Source organism: Amphibalanus amphitrite, unplaced genomic scaffold (genome assembly GCF_019059575.1).
Source record: "Amphibalanus amphitrite isolate SeventyFive unplaced genomic scaffold, NRLGWU_Aamphi_draft 001483F_arrow, whole genome shotgun sequence".
NCBI classification, from domain to species: Eukaryota; Metazoa; Arthropoda; class Thecostraca; order Balanomorpha; family Balanidae; genus Amphibalanus; species Amphibalanus amphitrite.
In genome coordinates this window covers 89263-112189 of record NW_024882976.1, presented here as the reverse complement: position 1 = coordinate 112189, position 22927 = coordinate 89263, and the positions used below count along the sequence as shown (strand labels likewise).

The 22927-nt window shown below is 48.1% G+C and overlaps 1 protein-coding gene across 1 annotated transcript; it reads right to left on the bottom strand.

Moving 5' to 3' along the window:
• LOC122373361 (adhesive plaque matrix protein-like) lies at positions 1-21709 on the bottom strand. The gene is made up of 5 exons (XM_043351335.1): positions 21681-21709; positions 14586-15002; positions 6920-7482; positions 5317-5455; positions 1-612 (listed from the first exon to the last, which is right to left on the bottom strand). The coding sequence occupies exons 1-5, from the start codon at positions 21684-21686 to the stop codon at positions 115-117; spliced, it is 1623 nt and encodes a 540-aa protein (XP_043207270.1). The 5' UTR covers positions 21687-21709; the 3' UTR covers positions 1-114.
• Positions 21710-22927: the final 1218 nt, after the last annotated feature.

Below are 22927 nucleotides of genomic sequence, written 5' to 3'. Positions count from 1 at the left end.
TGTAATCATTTTTTTTTATTGACTCGCATTCGCTTTTCAATAAATACACAGGCATACATAAGAGACACTGCACGCGTTGGCAAACATTAAAGTAAGCTCAATATTGACTTGGCTCTAGTTGTAGGCGGGGGTGGGCTTGTAGGTAGGGGCGGGCTTGTAGGTTGGGGCGGGCTTGTAAGCCGGGGCGGGCTTGTAGGCCGGGGCGGGCTTGTAGCTGGGCTTGTACTCGTCGTAGCGGGCCTCACCCTCGTAGGTGACGTCAGCAATGAGGCCAGAGTAGGCGTCATCCACACGGTAGGTGACCGTCTGGGTACGGCCGTCGGGCAGCACAACCGAGTAAGATCCCTGGGTGGCGTAGCCGTCACGCGCCTCCTGGGCGTTGAAGACGGGCTCGTAGTCTCCGTATCCGTGGACGTCGTAGCTGTAGTCGTATTTGGGCGGCTGGTCGTAGCTCTCCTGCTTGTAGGGAGCGGGCTTGTAGGCCGGCTGGGGGTGGTAGGCGGGCCTGGGCGCGTAGGTGGGCTTGTAGGTCGGGGCGTAGGTGGGCGCCGGAGTGGTGTAGGGCGCGTTGTCGGCGGCGGCAACGGCCAGCAGGGCGGCAACCACGAAGAACTGAAACGAGAACATCATAATCAATGCAAGTTCGATATTTCTTTTGCATGAAAACATCTTTAATATACTCATTGCTAAACACGAGTTTTTAAAGCTCTGGATCTGAAAGAACGCTACCACAGCGCCTTGAATTCACTCTTATATTCAAATGGTTTTCCCGTCCCCTCACCTTCATGTTATTGGTAGTTTGGCGGTGTGTGATCGTCTGATGGTGGGTGCGGTGTGGAGCCGTGTTTTATACACGGTCCAGCTGCGGTGACCGCCAGTGGTGGTGACCCTGCCGGGGGCGGCGCAGCGCCAGGCGAGAGGGGAGGAGTGAGAGACCGTACCGGGACTGATGGTGGACGGTCGGCCGTGGGGCAAGCAGTGACCGACCCTGGGTCATTAATTACAGTTGGAAATGTGGCATGTCTGTTCAAACGCATCAAATGTATGTGAGAGGGAACAGGAACCAAACCAATGTATATTGCAATTATGGTGCTGAAATGATCTTATTTATCGTAAATTACGACCCATAAGGTAACCTTACTAGGGTATCGTTAACACGACGAGGTTGAAGCATGCCACTTAAAATTTGTTGTTTTTGTAGTCGCCATGGTCCTTTTTCGCAACGCTTTCGGTGAATGGTATATGGGTTGACCCTGAGGTGGAAGTGCGTGTAAACCTTTATCATTTTAAGCCTCATTTTTGCCCTTCTGTTGCAAGTGTTCGACAGGGTTTCAACGCACCACCGTTGCTGTTTCATGCTTATTTGATAACGCTAGTCATCTGGATGAATTTAACTCTACGACGGCTGGCTGCCACATTTTTGTCCCTTATAAAATATGTCAAATCTTATGATTGTATGGAACTTCATACCATCCTGGCAACGCCGTTTATTGTTGACGTGAAAAACGAGCCTGTTTTTGTGAGCCACACTTCCATACCTTCAGTTTTTTTTTCTTATCCGGAGTTAACAGTACCTATAGGTGATAAGGGCAAGAGTCGGTAGGTCTGGGTATTCAAAGAGACGTTAGCTTTCGGGGTTTGATATTATTGGTCAGTCTCAGTAAATGATAGGCATGTGAAATTTATATGTCTTTATTGATATAATCCCAATTTTTCTTGTTTTTGCGGTTTTGTTTTACTACAGATTCGACTGACCTGTGTCATGATTAGTAGGGTGTCCCAAATTTCACGAAGTTTTCCCATTCGCTTAGAATACACCGGGATCCCGTTCCTTGGTTCATTTGAACATCACACACCAATTTATAGAGTAAACTACCGGTAAACAAGGTTGCCGCTAGTGCTCTGAAGTTTTATTTGCATTTTGGTGTTATATGATAGTGCAGCGTTGTAGTCTCCGGATGCAAAATGGGAAATATGTGTAAGCAACGTAGCAATATTACCTTCTTCGATGCTCAGTGATGCTCAGATCCCACGCACATTGCACAATGATGAAAATCCGGGTATATGTACGCATACATGCGTGTGAAACTGTGTGTGTGCGTGCCCGTATGCCTCTGTGCGTGTGTGTATATATGTGTGTGTGTGCGCGCGCGCGCGCGCGACTGCGTTCGTGCCTACCGGATAGAAGGCAATGCCAGTTTTAATCTTGGTGTGGGTGATTTCATGTGCTGCTGATTTCGTTTAGGAGTAAGAGATCAAACCAGTATAACGCCTTTTGGGGCGAGTAACGGAGCGAGCGAGAGGGTGGGCCTTGCACGTGCGAAATTTCGAGGGGGTACCTCCAACTGACTTGCGCACGGCACCTTACTAACCGGTCTCTAGCGATGTGCCAAATTTGAGCACAATCGGCCCAGCCGTTCTCGAGATCTGGAAGCGACACCCTGCACGTGCGCACGTGCAAAATGGGTCCCAACTGACTTGTGCACGGCACCCTACTTACTGGTCCCTAACCGTGTACCAAATTTGAGCGCCATCGGTCCAGCCGTTCTCGAGATCTGGAAACGACCCCTCCACGTGCGCACGTGCAGCAGCACCTCAACTCTGGCACATGGATATGCAGTGCCTAGTGGCTGCCTACCTACATGCCAACTTTCAGCGCAATCGGCTAAGTAGTTACCGAGATATTGCAGCAATTACAAAACTGACACCTCTTCGTTTTGCACGTGGCACGTGCATAAGGGGTCACCCACATGCATCGAGAATAGTCCAATACTTGGTAGAAGGAATGAAGCTACCCTACAAAAATTACCGCGTGTAAATCGGTCAAGTGGTTGCTGAGATATAAGCCTCGCAAAAGCGTCCGCCGGCCGGCCGGCCGGCCGGTCGGCCGGCCGGCCGCTCATACTCAGAAATTTCCGTTAAAGGGACCCTCCCACCTTAACATTAGATTTGAGTTGAGATAGCCAAAATGGGGTCCCTGGCTCACAATTACCGGTTTCGGCACTCACAACATCGAGAAATGCCTTAAATCGGAAATATTGAATTTCAAAATTGCAGCATTTTGATTCAGAGGGGCTAATGCTTAGGAATACCCCTCTGAATGTGTGACGTCAGCGCAGATATCTAACGATTTTTAAATGTTTGACTAAAACATTTTGTAGCACGTGGTGGTGTATGCTATTTGCGCGCAACATCTGCCGCAAACGCCGCACTTCTAAAATAAAGTCGCTAGAAACAGCGGAGATCCCAAAAAAGTAAACAAAAGTAAAAGTCTAATATCTTGAAAACCGGTGAATATTTTTCGGTGAAATTTGGTAGATACCTATTCGTTTTCGCTCTTTCTGAACCGAGCGACATCACTTTCATGCCAATTCATAAACTTTTTTGAAGGTGGGAGGGTCCCTTTAATCTAAGGAAAGACTACGCTCGCTTCGCTCGCTCCGTAATAAAGGTCTCAGGTTAGTGCTTCAAATATCTCGCTTCAGATCGAACCGTCTGAGGCAATGGCACATCACATAAACGCAGATTGGACAGAATCAAATTTACATTGCAGCTATGGGTATTAAGTTCACCGTACCCTGTCCTGAGACCGTCCTTGCGTAACATCACCGTACCCTGCTCCGAGATCCGTCTAAACAAACATCATGCCTTGCTCTGAAAACCGTCTGAAACATCGTACCCTATTCTGAGCTGCGTCTAAAACATCGTACCCCATTCTGAGATCCGTCTTAAACATCGTACACTGCTCTGAGGCCCATTTACACTCTACGGTCTACACGTAACGTCATCGCACTCTGTTTAATATCTGTCTACCACTACAGACCCATGTAACGTCCTTCTTCGTGTGACCGTAAAGCGACCTGTGCCATGCCACCCCCTGGGCCAGCGCCTGCAGCTGGTCCTCATCTTTCGTTCTGTCCATCATCTCCTGTGCCAGCTTCACTCCGCGATCCGCTCCATCATTCACAACATCATTCACAACGCACTCATCCATATTATGGATGAGTGCCTATGATTCTCATAGCCGGGTGCCCGGTGCAACCATTCGAGGGCGCACTCATCCAGATTCTGGATTAGTGCGCCCTCAAATGGTTGCAAGAGCCTGTCAAAAATGGAAAAGTATCTCAGGTTACAACGCAGTTCACAAATACAACAGCCTGGCAGTTGTGAATGAGGGAGCGGATCGCGGAGTGAAGCTGGCACAGGAGATGATGGACAGAACGAAAGATGAGGACCAGCTGCAGGCGCTGGCCCAGGTGGTGGCATGGCACAGGTCGCTTTACGGTCACACCAAGAAGGACCACGTGGGTCTGTAGTGGTAGACAGATATTATAGCAAGTTGCGATGACGTTATGTGTAGACTTTAGAGTGTAGCTGGGCCTTAGAACAGTGTAGGATGTTTTAGACGGATCTCAGAGCAGTGTATGATGTTTAAGACGGATCTCAGAATGGGGTACGATGCTTTAGACGCATCTCAGAATAGGGTACGATGTTTCAGACGGTTTTCAGAGCAAGGCATGATGTTTGTTTAGACGGATCTCGGAGCAGGGTACGGTGATGTTGCGCGTGGACGGTCTCAGGACAGGGTACGGTGAACTTAATACCCATAGCTGCAATGTAAATTTGATTCTGTTCAATCTGCGTTTATGTGGTGCGCCATTGCCTCAGACTTTTCGAACTGAAGCGAGACATTTGAAGTAACAACCTGATACCTTTATTTGATCACTTACTCCTTAACAAAATCAGCGGCACATGAAGATTAAAAGATTACTCACACCAAGATTAAAACGGGCATTGCCTTCTCTCCAGTAGGCACGCACGCAGTCGCGCGCGCGCACACACACACATACACACATACACACACGCACGGAGGCATACGGGCACGCGCACACACAGTTAAACACGTATGTATGCGTACATATACCCGGATATTCATCATTGTGCAATGTGTGTGGGATCTGAGCATCATTGAGCATCGGAGAAGGTAATATTGCTACGTTGTTCACACATATTTCCCATTTTGCATTCGGAGACTACAACGCTGCACTATCATATAACACCAAAATGCAAATAAAACTTCAGAGCACTAGCGGCAACCTTGTTTACCGGTAGTTTACTCTATAAATTGGTGTGTAAGGTTCAAATGAACCAAGGAACGGGATCCCGGTGTATCCTAAGCGAATTGGAAAACTTCGTGAAATTTGGGACACCCTAATGATTAGCTATGATTTTTTTTTGTGGTAGGATTTTCGGAAAGTTTGTTCCGCTGAAGCGGTACATATTGCTCAGAAGGTTAGTGCCACGTTAGTGCATTGCCTGCACTGGACTGTCTGGCGCCATCTGTTTGATGTACTGAGTTTCTAGTTCGGCGCCGCGCCGCTTAGCGCTGGCGTCGCGCTGCGCCAGCAGCGCGCAGCGCGCAGGTGGGTGGGCGCCGGGCGGGTGTCCGGTCGTACTGTCCCACCAGGGCGAGGCTGTGCTGAGTCCCATGGGGATGGGCTCAGCCACTGCTGCGCACAAGCCGGTGGTCGACTCGATCTATTGTCTCCGTCTTATCCTCTCATCCCATGGGCCCTAGAATAGTCTCATTGGACCGAAACGGCCCAAAAAGAACACAAGTGGCTATGAATGAGAATTGAGGGGTATTATTGCTCGAGCCGAATGAAGAGGCTTGGGTTTAACCCGTCAATTATTTGCCAATAAATTTATGGATGAAGCGGTTGAATCTGATGTTTGTACGATACCACATCCACATGTGCGTAGCTTGTGGACGCGTAAGCTTGCCATTGTCTATGATGGCTTAGAAGGAGAAAAAGCGAGTTTTTCGAACAATCCTTTTTCTGCAAACGACAATCTTTTTTCTAACCATCTGCTTTCTTTGTTTCAGGTATGTTCTTCTGAGAGGGGTCAGTGAACTCCGCCCGCCCACCCAGTTGAAATTATCGAGAGACACCTCCGGCAGGTGGGTCACCGGTCTTGGCCCCTTGATATTATGTGGGGGTCAGTGCCGGTCTGAGTAGGCTCCAAAATGGAGCTGCGCACTGTTCTGAGTGCAGCGAGGGTCTGAATGGCTCATGCATTTCAATAAGCTACATTTCTGCTAGGTGGAGTTTTGAACACGAAAATACTTGCTCCTCATAAACGTACTTGCACTACTCACTAGTCATGCGAGCATACACGCTGTCTGGAATCGCTTTCACAAACAATTTCATAGCTGACAACAGTTGTATTTATCAATCAACCCTCAAACCAAACCTCACCCACAAAACAATGAATATGTTATTCGCGCTGTCACGTGCCTATTTGCGTGGTGACGGAATGTTGGGATTTATTATAAAACGCGAACCTGTTTTCGATTATTTACAGTGCCACACCTAGTTGATATCGGAGGAAGGGCGATGCTCATCCGTAGGCAGGCAAAGGTGCAGGATATGTCTGCTCGGGCTGGTAGGACGGTGGGTAGGTGGGAGCAGGTTTATAATTGGGGTTGCTGTAAGCAGGACGCTTTGCTGTAGGCTTAGGGGTGTAGGCTGGGGCAGGTTGGTAGGTCGCAGCAGGCTTAGAGGGAGGCTGGTAGCTCTCAGAAAGTTTGGATAGAGACTGATAAGATGAGGATGGTTTGGAAGGTGACTGATAGGATTGTTTAAGTTTAGCGGGAGCATTGTAGCTTTCAGTGGGCTTGGATGGAGACTCGTAGGCTGGGGCATTTTTCGGAGGAGATGAGTAGGCTGTAGCAGGCTTGGCAGGGGGACTATAACTTTCAGCCGGTTTGGAGAGAGGCTGGTACGCTTGAGCGGGTTTCGAGGGAGACTGGTAAACTTTAGCGGGCTCTGGAGCGGGTTGATAGGTCTGAGCGGGTGTGGACGCGGGCTTATACTGCTGGTTGGGGGAGGGGGCGGGTGTGGGTGCGGGCTTATACTGCTGGTTGGGGGAGGGTGCCGGCTGGTAGGAGGGATCGGGTGTAGGGGCGGGCTGGTATGGTAAAGCCGGTGTAGCGGCGGACTGATAGATCTGAGTTGGGGCTTTGGGAGTGGATGACTGGTAGGAAGGTTTGGGCCTGTAAGTGGCTACCGTTTCATACGTTTTCTTTTTGGTAGCATCTGGGTACATGGCTTCACCGTCGTACGTCACCTTAGCCACATAGCCCTGGTCACCGTTTACTGTGTAAGTCACCGTCTGGGTACGGCCGTCGGGCAGCACAACCGAGTAAGATCCTTGGGTGGCGTATCCGTCACGCGCCTCCTGTGCGCTGAACTTGGGTGATGTGTACCCATCTCCGTCGACTCGATATCTGTATTCATACTTTGCCGAGTTACTGCCTTGTGAGTGCGCTGTGGGTGATGAGAAGCTGGACGTGGGTTGTTGGTAGCCAGATGCTATCTTGGTCTGGGTAACCGCCACATTGTACGCGGGTGTCGCAGTCGGGGCCGCGTAACTTGCTGAAGGTACCCGGTAGCTAGTGGCAGTCTCTTGGGAGCTTGGCTGTCGGTATATCACAGTTGGTGTGGGGACGTAGCTGGATGTTGGCTGTTTGTAGACGGTTGCGGGTTCTTTGTAGTCACCAGTTGGTTGCTGGTAACCAGAAGAAGGCTCTTCGTAACTGGAAGCAGGTTCTTTGTAGTTTGAAGACGGTGCTTGGTAGCTATTTGCGGGTTCTTGGTATTTGGAAGGTCCTTTATATTCTGATGCCGGTGCCTGATAGTTCGATGCGGGTTCTTGGTAACTGGAAAGAGGTTCTTTATAGTCCGAAGAAGGTGCTTGGTAGCTGGTAGAGGGTGCTTGGTACCTGGAAGAAGGCTCTTTATAGGCTAAAGCCGGCTCCTGGTAGTTTGATGCAGGCGCTTGATAGCTGGAAAGAGGTTCTTTATAGTCCGAAGACGGTGCTTGATAACTTGATGCAGGCTGCTGGTAACTAGAAGAAGGTTCTTTATTGCCCGAAGACGGTTCTTGGTAGCTGGTTGAGGCTGTCTCGTAACTGGAGGAAGGGTCTTTATAGTCCGATGATGGTGCCTGGTAACTGGAAGAAGGTTCTTTGTAGTCCGATACCGGTGCCTGGTAGTTTGATGCAGGTTGCTGGTAGCTGTCGGAGGGTTCCTTGTAAGAATTCGCTAGCTTGTCATAGCTGGTTGATGGCTGCTGGTATCCTGTTGCTGGCTCTTTGTAGCTAGAACCAGCTGCACTTTGTCTCTGAGATGCCGCTGTATGTGTCGGATGCTGTTGCGCCGCGGTTTCAGTCGATCTATGGTCGTGCGAAGCAGACGAGGTTGACAGTTTTTCAGTGGCCGCCACTCCCAGCGCTATGACGAATATCGTCAATCCCTGCAAGAAACGGACATAAGTTAACGTCAGAATAGAAATATGGAAAGAAATGACTTTGTTGACTTCAAACTTGTCTTTGCTATCATCGGCCCAATCACAAAATAATAATCATGATGTTATTTATCACATGTCCGTGACCTAGACTACGCGAATTCCACAAAACCCCTTTTCCCGAGAAATTCCCACTGGAAACTCACCCTCATTGTGGCTGGTGTTCGATTCGCTGCTCTAGGGACTGGGGACGGAACACCCCTGCGCTCAGAATCCACTGTACTCGGACTGATGGCCTCTGCAGAGCGGTGACCGCCTATATAGGTCCGGACTGGTGGCCGGCACGGCGCGGCCAAAGCGCCCGGTCAGGTCGCGACCCCTTCCCGGTCAGGTCGCGACCCCTCCTCGGGTGCCCCCTGATCAGGGGCCGACGCGTGAGCGCCGGTCGACCAGATGGTATCGGAGCGGCAGGGTTATCGACGTCGGGAGCCGGCCGGGACCGCGGTCGGAGTGCGCGCTGGGTGGCCGCGCCGCTGTGGTGACAGAAATGACTTCGAGCCGCTGAGGGGACAGATCTGAGGCCGAGCTGCTGCGGCGGCCATCAGTACGGGGACCGGATGCGATCCAACTGCGGAGTAAGCTGATTCACCTTCATCAGAGCTAGGACAGTGTGGCTACGGCGATCAGCAGAACTGAGGTGAAACTCCTGGGACTCCCCAGAGCTGGGCCGAGTAAATCAGGCGGCTAAGGCTGTAGTTCCAACTTGTCAAAACGAAGGCATAACTGTTTTCGATTGTGAAGAGTTGTTCGAGACCAACGGGAAGTTGTGTTTTCAAGTGCATATCACGCTATCAAGTAACTCCTAATGCATATTCCTCAGCCGTGCTTGAAACATCACCTCTACCGTGCGTCTCTATAAATTTTGTTGTCGTTACCCACTCAATGTCTCCGGTGAATTATGTAGATGCGTCGCACGCGCTGGCGCACGAGCCCGTGCGATCAGATTCCGACCGGGCGGGGTCAGCGCTGAGGGCAGATGTCACGTCCTTCAGCGCTGACGACGCAGCGCGTGACCCGACCGGGCCATTTCGCCACTCTACATAATCGTAAATTAATCCGCACATGCTCATTAGGGGCTCTGATTGCGATCAGCCGTCGATCTGCGGCGTCGGTGACGGACGACGTGGCTGATGGTGGCCAGAGAGGTGTGATATGGTCACAGCGGCGTACGACTGACATCAGCGTGACCGACGATGGGCTATTCCCCTAGGTCGGAGTCGACCGATCGTGATCGGGGATGCCGGGAGATATCGGGGTAGTTTGTTGTTGACGCTGTATTTGCGTGTTTTCTGTCAGTCACGTTGAGAGCGGGTTCCATTGGAGGAGGTGTCGGATCACGACTAGCTAACGATGCGTCTGTAGATATTTAATGAAATGGGTCTGGTGCAGAGGAGAATGCAAATTGGTTACTTATCTTCAACCGCTTCATGAAATCTCAGCCTGCGCCGAGCGCTTCTTCTTTTCTCTGCGTGCAATGTCTGAAACCTGCGTCGCTGCGTTGCCTTTTTTTGTTCGATTGGGAGCCCTGTCAGCTGATGATAAAGCCTTGAAGTGCACTGGCGGATCCAGGGGGGGGGGGCATTTGGGGCCATGCCCCCAGGCCTAAAGTGGCCTGTTTGCCCCCCCCCCAAACAAAAAAAAAACGTCAGAAGAGCATGGACGCAAATTGCTAAGAAAATTGGAGGCAAATTGCTAAGAAAATGTACCTTGATGGAGGTTTTTAGCCACTTGGTGAAGATAAGCTTTGCGCAGCATAATATGGAAGCAATATGGTAGCAGTGAGGGTCAGTCAAAAGTTGCGCGAACGGAGTCGACCTTAAAAAAAACTGTTGTTGGCACGTGTTTGTGGCGCGGCAGTTGGCAGTTGGCGGTGTTTCGCGTGGTGTAGAAATGCTGGTGATCACCGGCCCATGGCAAACACTGGCCCCAACCCCTGGGTACGTCCCTGGGGCCCACGCCGGTCTCCAAAGGTCGAAATTGCCCATCGAGTCCCATACTGGCCAGTGGCCCGATGGTCTTATGATGGCCTTTGAGGTTTTTCACCGGCTTCAGAGGGCTCACATCGACCTATGAGGGCCCGCGCTGGCCTCCAAGGGCGCAAAATGGGTCTATTTCGGCATCTGGGGGACTCCGACTGCTTTTTGGGTGCCTACGGCCTCAGGCCGTTGAGGTGAGGGTCCCTACCTGTCTCTGAAGGTCCCATTTCGACATTCGAGAGCCTTATTTTGGGTCACAACTCACAGCAGAGGCCCATGCAGTTCCTGGCCCAATGCCAACGGTGATATAGCCGCTTCTGATGGCCCCACGTCCTCTTTTGAAGGCACCTCAGGGGTCACCAGAGGCCTGCTAGGGGCACCACCGGCCTCGCAGGGGCGCTCATATAGCCGCTTCTGATGGCCCCACGTCCTCTTTTGAAGGCACCTCAGGGGTCACCAGAGACCTGCCAGGGGCACCACCGGCCTCGCAGGGGTACCATGGGCCTGTCAGAGGCACCACAGGGCACGGACCTGTCGGAGCGGAGGCACTTCAGGCTTGTCAGGGGCACCACAGTCTTGTCAGGGCCCAGGGAATAAAGTGACCATCCCATTTTAACCCGCGCCCCGCTGGGCTATTTTATTCAGCCATAGGCGCCCTGCTGGGGGGGGGGGGGGGGGCAGATTCTGCCCCCTGTCTAACTTCCGAACCGATGGTCGTAGAAAGACGGGGAAAACGGCAATCGAAAGCTCTCAACAAGGCGGATCTTAAGAGCCCAAATTTGTTTTGCTTAAGTAGGTCAGAGGTCAGGTCAAGGTCAGGTCAAGGGTACAAAATGCAAGTTTCTACAGTATCGGCCTTGCACCGTAGTTGCCGAAGAATGGACTGAGACTGATTGCCCAAAACGTGTTCTTAGACTACCAAGACAACATTCGTTGCATACAATGTCATTCAAAGGTCAAGGTCAAAGTCAGGTCAGGTCAGGTCAGGTCAGGTCACCAAAAACAAAATATAGAAAAGGGCATGTGCGACACATGTTTTATGGGTCATTTTATTCATAGAATTCAATAGGCACACTCAATAAGTGATATGGACCACCTCTGGATGAATGTCAGGTCGAGGTCAGGTCAAGTGAGGTCAAAATTTGAAGTTGGTTGTTAAGGCCTAAAAAGGTGTCTATCTGATGCAGTTTTTCACGGTGAATCGAATGGTGCTATTTTTGTTTCCGTACGAGGTCTAGAACTTCAAAAAAATCATTTTTCAAAAGTTTTGTATGTCGTGACGTCATAAAATTTTGAATAACTCCCACATTTTTGAACTGATTCTTCTAAAAATTGGTATGTAGGTGCACATAGACCACTTCTCTGTCATATATTCCGGTTTTTTCGATACACTCAAAATTTTGGATTTATAATTATTTTTCCAAAAAAGTCAGTTTTTTGAAAAAAATTTGGGCTAAAATCCAAAATTTTCAAAACAACCGAGATAAGCATTTGATAGACAACGTAGAATCACGTATAACCTTTTTTGATACGTCTTGATTCCTTTAAAAATGAAGATGTTAGCGGCGTTTGAAATTTTGCCGTTTTTTAAGCGAAAATGGCGAACATGACGTCACTAAAACGTCAATTTCTCAAAAAAAAATTCCGACGGATTTCGCTCAAATTTTCAGGGAACGTGTCAAATTGATGTATGATAAGGTACTGAAAGTTTGACGTCGCTGGCGTAACGCGTTTAGAAGTTATTGGCGAAAAACGGGAGGGGGGCAGATTCTGCCCCATCCCAGCGGGGCGCGGGTTAACATTAGTTTTGAGTTGAGGTAGCCAAATTTGGGTCCCTGGCTTGCACTTACCGGTTTGGGCACTCACAACATCGAGAAAGGCTTTAATTCGGAGATATTTTATTTCAAAGTTGCAGCACTTTGGATTCAGAGGGACTAATGCATTTGAATGCCCCCTTTGAATTAGTGACGTCAGCGTCAGATCGTCAGATCTAGCGATTTTAAAATCGTATTCTAGCATATTTGTGAAGCAGTGGTGGTATATACTGTTTGCGCGCAACATCTGCCGCACTTTTAAGATACCACATTATTGCTTACTAATGACGTCATAGGAACAGCAGAGGCCCCCCAAAATGAACAAAATTAAAAGTATAATATCTCATCTTAATCTCATCTGTGTAATGTCTCAAAAACCGGTGAACATTTTTGGTGAAATTTGATAGACATTTATTTTTGCTCTTTGTGAATCGCGATACATCACCTTTATGCCAATTCGTCAACCTTTTTGAAGGCGGGAGGGTCCCTTTAACGTCACTGGGCTAGCGGCTCCGGCATTTCACTCATCGCTGTCAGAATCGAGTAGTGACTGGCTGAGGTCCCTCCCCTTTGAGAACAGCGATTTTCCCTGGCTGAGACCTCTGTAGTAGTAACAAGGAAAATTTCATGACCCTGACCCAAGTGACCTTTGACCCGTAACCTATTTCTCGAGGCCATGTTTGGCCGGAATCGTGATGCGGCGTATTTCGGCTCGCATTAGCCGCGCGTTTGCAAGCTTCTCGTGGTTTCAAACGTTAAAACATGTGATTTGATGTTGCTCCCATGCATTTAGGTGGATGTCAAGGTCGCCTGAAGGTCAGGTCAGGTCAATGACCTTTGGTGACCTCGGTTCACTTTTTCGAGCTTTATATGTTACTAGGCTAGTTTTTGGAGCTGAATTCGAATTTAGAAACTATTTGAACATTTACGAAGTAGTTTTGGTGCCTTCGTAGCATGTTACGAAGCTGTCAGAGGCGGCTTTATCAAGTTCTTGATATCAGTGGTGTAAACAACGAACACATTTGTTGCGTGAATTTGAATTAATGTGAAGATTCGAAGTTAATGGTATGGACATTTTTGGTCTAATTGATCATGTTGAGCTCGGTGAAGGAGAATGAAGAGCCAAGAAACTGCAAATCTTCTGTACCTACCAGTCGCTTTTATGGCCTTGCCACTATCGGAATATTGTTTATTCGCCGCACCGCGCCACTTTTGCAGCTAGGTACTTTTGCTTAAGCTGGCTTTATGTTTTTTTTTACAATATATTGATTCAATAAAGTATGACCAGCAAGATCATATTTTTTTCATAAATATTTTTAACGATTTAAAAGCAACATTTTTGTTAATAATTTCTTTTTAAAAATTAGTGTTGACATAAAATTCTAATTTGTAGGACGCTTCATAATTAAAGGCAACTACGCAAACGTGCTTATGTTACGGAGGTGTAAACATATCCAGTTGTGGCCAGACTTGTGGCTTTATAAAACGGCTTTATTTACGCTCCGTAGCTTGAAAGGGTGTTAATTGCGGAAAGGTGTAAGTTACGGCAGAGCTCTATGAAACGAGGCCCTGATCTGAAGAACGCCTGGGCCGATTGCGCTCAAATTTGGCACATCGCTTGAGACCGGTTAGTGGGGCGCCGTGCCAAGTCATTTGGAAGTACAGCCCACCGCTAAAGTAATGTAGGGTTTTACCAATCTCAACGGTTGGCTTAGACTGGCGATTGTTTAATGCGGAGTGATCGAAAAGAAGATGTCAATAGCTAAAGTTGCAGCTGCAAGGGTGACGATACATATAAGCTACATTCAAAGTTTCATTGTAGTCTGGCTAATCGTTCCTAAGCTTCAGAAGCAGAACATACCCATGACTGAAACCCCACATTACTTCTGCTGTGGACTGTACCCCTCGCAATTCCGCACGTGTAAGGCTCACCCTCTCGCTCGTTCGTTTGTCGCCCCGAAAGGCGTTTTACTGTATGTGTTAGGGCCTTGTTTTATTGGTTTTAAAAACCATACGTTTTGGTGTAATCCCGTCCTGCCGCAAACCGACTAAATGCTGCAAAATATGGCATGCACGCGATAGTCCGATGCGAGAGTGAGTAAGCGTATTACTTTAAAGGTTCAAGTTTTCATTTCTTATTTATGTACGTTGATAAAATTTTATGTTCACTTTAATTTATGTTTTTAGAACTTCTTAAGTAGCTTGTCGACTGCGAATCCGTGCAGATGAACATTCCTTCAAATCCTAGTTGACTGTGCGAAGTTTGTATTATCATGTTTCACACCCACACGATAAATACGAGGCACTCCACAAGCGCACGCAAGCACACATAAACACACATTTGGCATTCACATTCAACCGTGCAATCAGGTACAGATATCAAATAACCAGCTCGTTATGGGGACTGTGTGGAATTAAGAATTTAGTTGCCGTAGGCGGGCTTGTAGGTGGGCTTGTAGCTCTGCTGAGGGTAGCTGGGCTTGTAGCTGGGCTTGTACTCGTCGTAGCGAGCCTCACCCTCGTAGGTGACGTCAGCAACAGTGCCAGAGTAGGCGTCATCCACACGGTAGGTGACCGTCTGGGTACGGCCGTCGGGCAGCACAACCGAGTAAGATCCCTGGGTGGCGTAGCCGTCACGCGCCTCCTGGGCGTTGAAGACGGGCTCGTAGTCTCCGTATCCGTGGACGTCGTAGCTGTAGTCGTACTTGGGCGGCTGGTCGTAGCTGTCCTGGTGGTAGGGAGCGGGCTTGTAGGCCGGCTGGGGGTGGTAGGCGGGCCTGGGCGCGTAGGAGGGCGCGCTGTCGGCGGCGGCAACGGCCAGCAGGGCGGCAACCACGAAGAACTGAAGCACAAGGAACAGCACTTGTCATGACACGTTTTCCCGTGATCCTATTGCTGTAGTGCACAAAATATTTAGGCAGGTTATACAATGAGGCCATTTATAAATGATCGGGATGGATAATTATGTTTCTTAAACGAAAAAGTTATTGATTCTATTGTGAACTAGAATAAAATTGATTTAAGGAGACACATAGTTAGATGTTTCTTTTCTTGCAATATAACTTTCTAGTTTCTGCTCTTGTAGATTGTTGCAGATTTGTTTCTACCTTGCACTTACCTTCATGTTGAGAGTGCTGTGGAGCTGTGTGATCAACTGATGCCGACCTGCGGACCGGAGCGGCTTTATACGGCTCGGAGCCGGGCCGTGACCCGGCCGTGGTGGGGCGTGGTCCACGGCCGGCCCAGCGGCGGCGCCGTATTATTATATGGACCATGACCTTGTGCGGGCCGTCCGGCCAGCGTCGGTGACAGCTGCGCCCTCCGCCGTGGTGCAACGGGCGCCGGCGGCCTCTTAATCCCATCTGTGACCTATCGACGCAGAACGACCGCACCGCAGGGGCACCGAGCGAGACGGACCCAGCCCCGCCCCTTTGAGCGAAACCCGCCCACCGCCGCCCGTGACCGGACCCGCCCGACAGATGGGTGGAGACTGCGGGGGGCGGGACGATGGAGCGGACGAACGGGAATCACGCAGTGCCAGTGACCGTGACCTGTCCTGGAGCAGTAGCTGGCCCAGATAAAATGGGTATCGAACAATCTCGTTATCGACAGTGACCTTTTAGTTCTTCTCTCAACTGTACTTGGCTGCATGACTGGTAGAAATTGATTGTCGTTGGTCGTTTGCAAAAAAGATGACATCCTCCACAATAGTTGTGGTACACCTTTTACCCTGCAATCTTACTCATTGTATGGTTAGCTCGCTAACAGGTTTTGTCCTCCTCAATTGTATCAGGTTACCTGTTGAAATCCTTCAGTTATTGTCTTGTTATACCCGCATTATATCGCTGTGCAGTGTGCACTTCATTCTGCTTAGCTCAATTTCACTGTGCACGCTTCTGTGCAGGTTTTCGCACCCTGATGTAGGGTGACTGATCGGTCTGGTTGTCAATGCCTGTCGGATTGCAGCTTGGCGCTTCGGTTTATATGCTGCCACTCTTTAAGTGCCTGGCTGTCCTTGCGCTATTGGGGAGATAAATACGGCGTCTAATCCTATGCCAAACAATCAAGCGATGCGTCAAAGAAGCTTATTTAGTTTTATCTTCAATCAGCTCAAAAACCAAAGCGTGAATCAGAAATGTAGTTCATTTAATTCCATATGCTTAAATTTAATCAAACGATAAGTCTCACGAATGAATTTTTGCTAGCGTGCGCTTAAGCGGGTGAACCACAAAGAATGAAACGACGCAGAATATTACAGTTGATTTCTCCTGCAAGGGATTTTCCTACTATAATAGGCGTAGTGTGCTCAGATTTGCCAACCAGAGATTATGCCACGACAAGATAGCTTCTTGTCACCTATTCACTAATTATGCTTGCACAAAAAGTAACGTTTTGATTCCCTGACCTCCACTGCGTTGTTGTCACCGCCGCATGCGTTCTCCGATAAATTATCGAAAGACTAGCGGGAAAAATTAATGAATAACAAGTAAAGGTAAGTCTCCACGATATATAAACTAGTGGTGTCAATCGGTTACCGAAAAGATATGCTGACCGATTCGGTAATCGGTCGGTCAGGCCCCCCAAAATTCTGACACTTTCGGTCACCCTGCCATTGAAACCATTTTCAAAAAGAGAAAGTATTCCATTTTTGCCTCGTTAAAATGAGATTTATTGGGATGTTAATGACAAAGAGTTGCAAAATTTCCCCCAAAGGCTACAAGAGATGCCACATTTTGGCAACTTCAGTAGCCATCCCACCCAGCAGGCAGCAGCACCCCATTGTCCAACCACAACTACAAGCAGGCTGATTTTGACTCAGTTGGCCCCACAAGTACACACAATTTTGACTCTATTCCAGTCTAACTGTTAAAATATCACCTGTAATCAAAGAAGTATTGCCTACAAAAATCATTATACAGCCATCAAAAATGCAAGGACAAAAAGAACTTGAATTACTGAAATGTGTTTCTGAAGACTGAACAGTTAGCACTTAGCACTTAGCAGTGATCACATTTACATTTCACAGGTGTTCTACTATTCCACATCAAATGTTTGAAATCTAGACGACCACAACATAAAAAATAGGAATATTGATAAAAACTACGGATTCGGCCATGTCCGCTTTCTGGAGTCTTCCACATCATCTCCAAACACAAGGTTATCAAGGATTTCGAAACAGATGCGCCATAACAGAGACTTTAAATCAGCTGATTAAGTTGCTGGAAAAAAAAGATTTTGGATTGTTACATGCTGCCTCGTGAATGATTTTATTGATGTAAATGATCCAACACGATATTGAATTCTAATGAAATCAACATTGTGAGTGTAATTCACTACAAGAAAATTAATTTCCCTTCAATAATTCAACCAAAAGGGCATATAAATAAATATTACGTCATCATCTTACATCGTTTCGTTAGGGAAGAGAGGATCTTAAAAGTCGATCCTTGGTTCTTCTATTATTTTGCGCCACTTTGTATTAATTTTGTCTGCGTATTGTGCTTTCTTTTAAAGATAAGACAAAGTGCCAGTTTAATGAATTTTCATTTCATTTTTGGGACGAAATTCAGGCTCAGAGCTACCATAATACCTGCCATTTCAGCCGGATTTTCAGTGTCAAATTCTTTGTAGAGTATCTCAGACCACATCTCAAGACTCAAGGCCAGTTTCCAAGCAGTGTCAGTGTTGATGTGTTTTGTGGTGTTTTGATTCTGCCTTTTCTCCTAGAGAATGTTGTCATGAACATGCCTATTACCAACCATTAGACTTACTAATTGATCGTGCTTTAGCAACATGAATGAGTATTCTTCGTTACATAGACCACAGTAGATTCTTGACAATTCTAATTAACCAAATCTGTGAAATGCTTAGGTCCATGTGTTCCTACCCTTAGCAATGTAACTTCTGCCACAAAATGTAATTTGCAGTGGCTAAGAATTGACTGAACTTGGACTGAAATGCCATTTCCCATTATTTTCCATCATAATTTACCAAATATTTTAATTTTGGGGTAGAGTCATAGCAAATAGAATTTCGGTCAAATTTCGGTCAAATTTTGGCTTGGGATGTTATCGGTCGGTATTCGGTCGGAAATTTTTCCCAAATTTTGGTTTCGGTCGGTATCGGTCAGATATTTTTTTGGAAAATGACACCACTAATATAAACACACAGCATAACAAAGTGGCATGGGTTTACAAACAATTGCTGCACAATTTGATGTCCAATAAAAAGATACTTCTTATTCGTTTTGTGGTCAGAAAAGGTATTCGAAATGTTCACCTAGCCCCGAGCTCAGCTCGGCGACCATCAGTGGCGTGCCATTCAGGGGTGTGCCATTCACTGATCCTTCACCATGTCCTCAGCTGCCCTTAGGACTAGGGTCGCTGTGAAAGAGCTTGTGTAAAAGTTGAAATGTTCGTGACTTGTCTGAAACATTTTTGAAGCCAAGTATGCAGCTCCGTCAACTTAACCCTCGCCGGACCTATTGGTTTTCTACATACGCGCCGGCCGAGGGGGGGTACGACCCCCCTCGCCGTTTCGCCCCTGGTGGAGCTAGCGCATCGCGGAAAAAACGAGCGTGTGCGCCGTTACGAGACGCAGAGATTGGTACCCGATTTTAAGGTCCTAGGTCAACCGGTGACCTCTGAGGTCAGGTCAAGTGGCCCAAGGTACGGTTCAGTTTTTGGTGAATAACTTCGCAAAAAAACGGCCGCAGAGCCGCGATTTTGGCAGCATCGTGTTCGTCTCGTTCAGGCGCGTCGAATGATATACTTTTTGTTTGGGTCAGGTCAACTTAGGGTGTTGACCTCAGGTCAAGGTCAGGTCAGCGCCCCCAGGTCACGAAGGTGGTCGAAAGAGGTCATGTCGCATATCATTCGATTCGGCAGGTCTTCCTGTGTCCATTGGTGGCTTTCTCGACTCGCTAGCTCAATTTGATCAAGAGTTATTGACGAAAAACTAATATGACCTTGATGACGTCATAAATGACGTCACGCAAGGTCAACATTGCAAAAGTGACGCATCTAACCTTGCAAGGAGTGCATCAAATCACGATTCTGTGTGCTTGAGATAGTTGGAGATCGTTCCCGGCGCCAGAATAGCAGTTTTCATTTTTCCCCATAGACTCATAATGGTGAGGTCACGAAAATGACCTGACCTCATATGACCTTTGGGAAAAATCCGAGATATACAAGTTGTGAGACTCATAATGGATACTAGATCCTGCAAGTTTCATTTCCCTGTGACATCTCCTCTGGCAGTGAGGGCGTTGCGAAGTTGCGACATCTGAAGACCGTGCTGAGGTTCACTTATGACGTCATAGGTCAGTGACCTGACCTGACCCAAAAATGCGGTTGGTGTCAAAAGATCCGGCTTGAATCAAAAGTCAGGTATGCCAAGTTTCAGCTCTCTATCTCCAGCGTGTTCGGAGCTATCGCGAAAAAACCCTATGGGGGGGGGGGGCACCCGCCCCCCCCCTCGGCCGGCGAGGGTTAAACTTCGTCCTGAATGCGCAGACCAATTGATATTCAAGATATGGCTGAAGAAGATGTGTGGTTCTGTGTGGAAGTTATTGTGTGCTTCTGTATGGTGTGGTTCTTCCCAACGATAATATCAACGCAGGCATCAACGCAGGCATCACCAATCACCAAAGCATCACAAATCACCATAATATTGTGGGCCAGGGGCGGATCCGGGATTTTTGGCGGGGGTCATATGGAATGGGGCGGTATGTTTTTCACCTACTCGAGGGCCGGCAAAATGTACGATTAGGGCGCCTAAAGCGAAACTTGAAGACAGCGTCCTCTGTCTCTTTCCCTTCCTATGCAGTTGTTTATGGATATTGTGATTCGATGGCGTTGCGACGCTCCGATTCGTCACTCTGCAGGGCAGCTTTTTTCGGATAGAGGCTTTAGCCCCGAAAACCCCCTCCCCTGGATCCGCCCCTGCTGTGGGCTTGGGATAATTTTACGAAAAATTATGATATAACGTTACATGACACAATGCTTGAGAGAGCTGAGCGACATTGTAGAGGACGCTGCCCACGAAATCAGTGAACTACAGCTAATGGTGCGTCACAACCGAGTTCGAGCCCAGATGCTGCACGCCATTGTCCTTTGTGTCAGATTGACTCAAAGGTTTTCATTTTTGCGCTCTTTGCATCTGCCTTCGCCTTCAAGTCTTGCGTATTTATTGAGTTTTGCGGTCTTGCGGTGACTTTATTTTCCTTGCATATTAATGACATTGTTGCATAACTAAAACATTTAAGGATTATTTATGGAATTCAGCCTAGTTTTTTATCAATGTAGACCGAACCTTTTTAATGGAAGGATTCACAAGGACAGAGCCCTCACTAAGCCAAGCTTGCTGAGTTGACTCTGCCCTACCCTCTGATCGCGAAATTCCGGTTCTATGACAGAATTTGAAGCCCAAAGTTTAACTTGCGCACATGGCCGCGCACGGCCCGTCCCCTCACTGACTTCGCCTGACTACGGCCTGCCTTCAACCGCAACCATACCTGTCAGGAGGCTCATAAACGTCGAGCGCCCGTCGCGCATCGAACCCGTACTTTTGTAACCGGGACGCGTGCTCTCACCACGCGGTGTCCAACGCTCTACCGACTGAGCTACGGGACCGGCATTAGTTTTGAGTATGCTTGAAAGAAGTGATAAAGTATCATCACTTTATTGAGAACGGACATCACACATTAAATACAGCATAAACAGGTCTTGATTCAAACACACGATCCAGTTTTCGTGACTTAGTTGCCGTAGGCGGGCTTGTAGGTGGGCTTGTAGCTGGGCTGAGGGTAGCTGGGCTTGTAGCTGGGCTTGTACTCGTCGTAGCGGGCCTCACCCTCGTAGGTGACCTCAGCAATGTTGCCAGAGTAGGCGTCATCCACACGGTAGGTGACCGTCTGGGTACGGCCGTCGGGCAGCACAACCGAATAAGATCCCTGGGTGGCGTAGCCGTCACGCGCCTCCTGGGCGTTGAAGACGGGCTCGTAGTCTCCGTATCCGTGGACGTCGTAGCTGTAGTCGTACTTGGGCGGCTGGTCGTAGCTCTCCTGGTGGTAGGGAGCAGGCTTGTAGGCCGGCTGGGGGTGGTAGGCGGGCCTGGGCGCGTAAGAGGGCGCGTTGTCGGCGGCGGCAACGGCCAGCAGGGCGGCGACCAGGAAGAACTGAAACATAGGACAGGGGCCATTGTTAATTGTTATGTTACATTATGAAGCGAGATTATTGTCAGACAGCGCTGAGAATATGTCTGGCCTTACGCAATGTCACTCATGCCACCATGCAACTTAAATTCGGGATTTAGTCCTCGTTTTAAGAGGCTCTGTGATATACAAATTGAAGAATGATTTCTTACCCTACGTTAATTAAAAGAAAAAGTTGCAATAGATTCTATATATTCGTTAAATCTAATAGTTATATAGATTTGATTTTTCAACAGTGGTAATATAACTTCTCGGCACTTATTTTGCAAGTAGCTCGTTGCAAATTTGTTTCAGCTCGGCACCTACCTTCATGTTGAGTGTGCTGTGGAGCTGTGTGATCAACTGATGCCGACCTGCGGACCCGAGCGGCTTTATACGGCTCGGAGCCGGGCCGTGACCTAGACATTCGCCGATGGACGGGCGTGGTCAGCTGACGAGCCGGCCGATGGGAAATAGACATTTTTCACTTACATAGCTTATAGCTATATAGAGGACTGCATACAAATGACTATTTCTGTGTCCAAATGAAGGAAAGTGGAAACTTAATATTGAAATTAAACAATGTGGATGGGATGAAGGATGGCCGGTTTATGGACGGAGGGGCTGCTTTTTAAACCGTGTCCTGCGGTGAAAGGATCCCCTCTTTTTCTGTTGATAGCTCCCAAAGAGTTACAGATATCGTCACCAAACTTTCAGGCATCAATTTTACACCTTTTCTCCAAAAAGATTCCAAGAGGCTATGTTAGGATGGCCACAAATGAGATCAGAATCATGTCATGTTCTGCTATTTCGACTCAGAAAAGGTTTTGCGGGAACTGCCACGTCTACAAATTTTGAAGCTACGCAGTGTGCAATAACTTCGTTATTCCGATAAGTTACTCCAATCTTACCCAATATACCGTTGTTGTGACAGAAATTTTCACAATGACTGGCTTGAAATTTTCGGGGGATATACCAAAAGAATGTCCCATAATATTTGCCAAATTTGGCTGCGCTACGCCGTTTTTACGCTGTTTGCGAACAACCCTAGGGTTGCATAATCCTTCTTCTGGCGGGGCGAGGATTACCTAACCCGCGCCCCGCTGGGCTATTCAGCCATACGCGCCCTGCTGGGGGGGAGGGGGGCAGATTCTGCCCCTCTGTCTTACTTCCGAACCGATGGGTGTAGAAAGACGGGGAAAACGGCAATCAAAAGCTCTCAACAAGGCGGATCTTAAGAGCCGATTTTTTTTTTTGCTTAAGTAGGTCAGAGGTCAAGTCAAGGTCAGGTTAAGGGTATAAAATGCAAGTTTCTACAATATCGACCTTGCGCCGTTGTTGCCGAATAATGGACTGAGACTGATTGCCCAAAACGTATTCTTAGGCTACCAAGACAAGATTCGTTACATACAATGTCATGTAAAGGTCAAGGTCAGGTCAGGTCACCAAATACGAAATATAGAAGAGGGCATGTGCGACAGATGTTTGTTGAGTTATTTTATTCATAGAATTCAATGGGCACACTCAATTAATGACATTGACCACATCTGGATGAATTTCAGGTCGAGGCCAGG

Bases quoted from the DNA above. Each gene is read 5' to 3' on its own strand.
- LOC122373361 (XM_043351335.1), bottom strand. The intron at 5,456-6,919 runs GTATAAGCCCGC...CTGGTGGGACAG, and splicing joins GCACCCTCCCCCAACCAGCA to TACGACCGGACACCCGCCCG. The intron at 613-5,316 runs GCAATGCACTAA...TTCTCGTTTCAG, and splicing joins CGCCAGACAGTCCAGTGCAG to TTCTTCGTGGTTGCCGCCCT.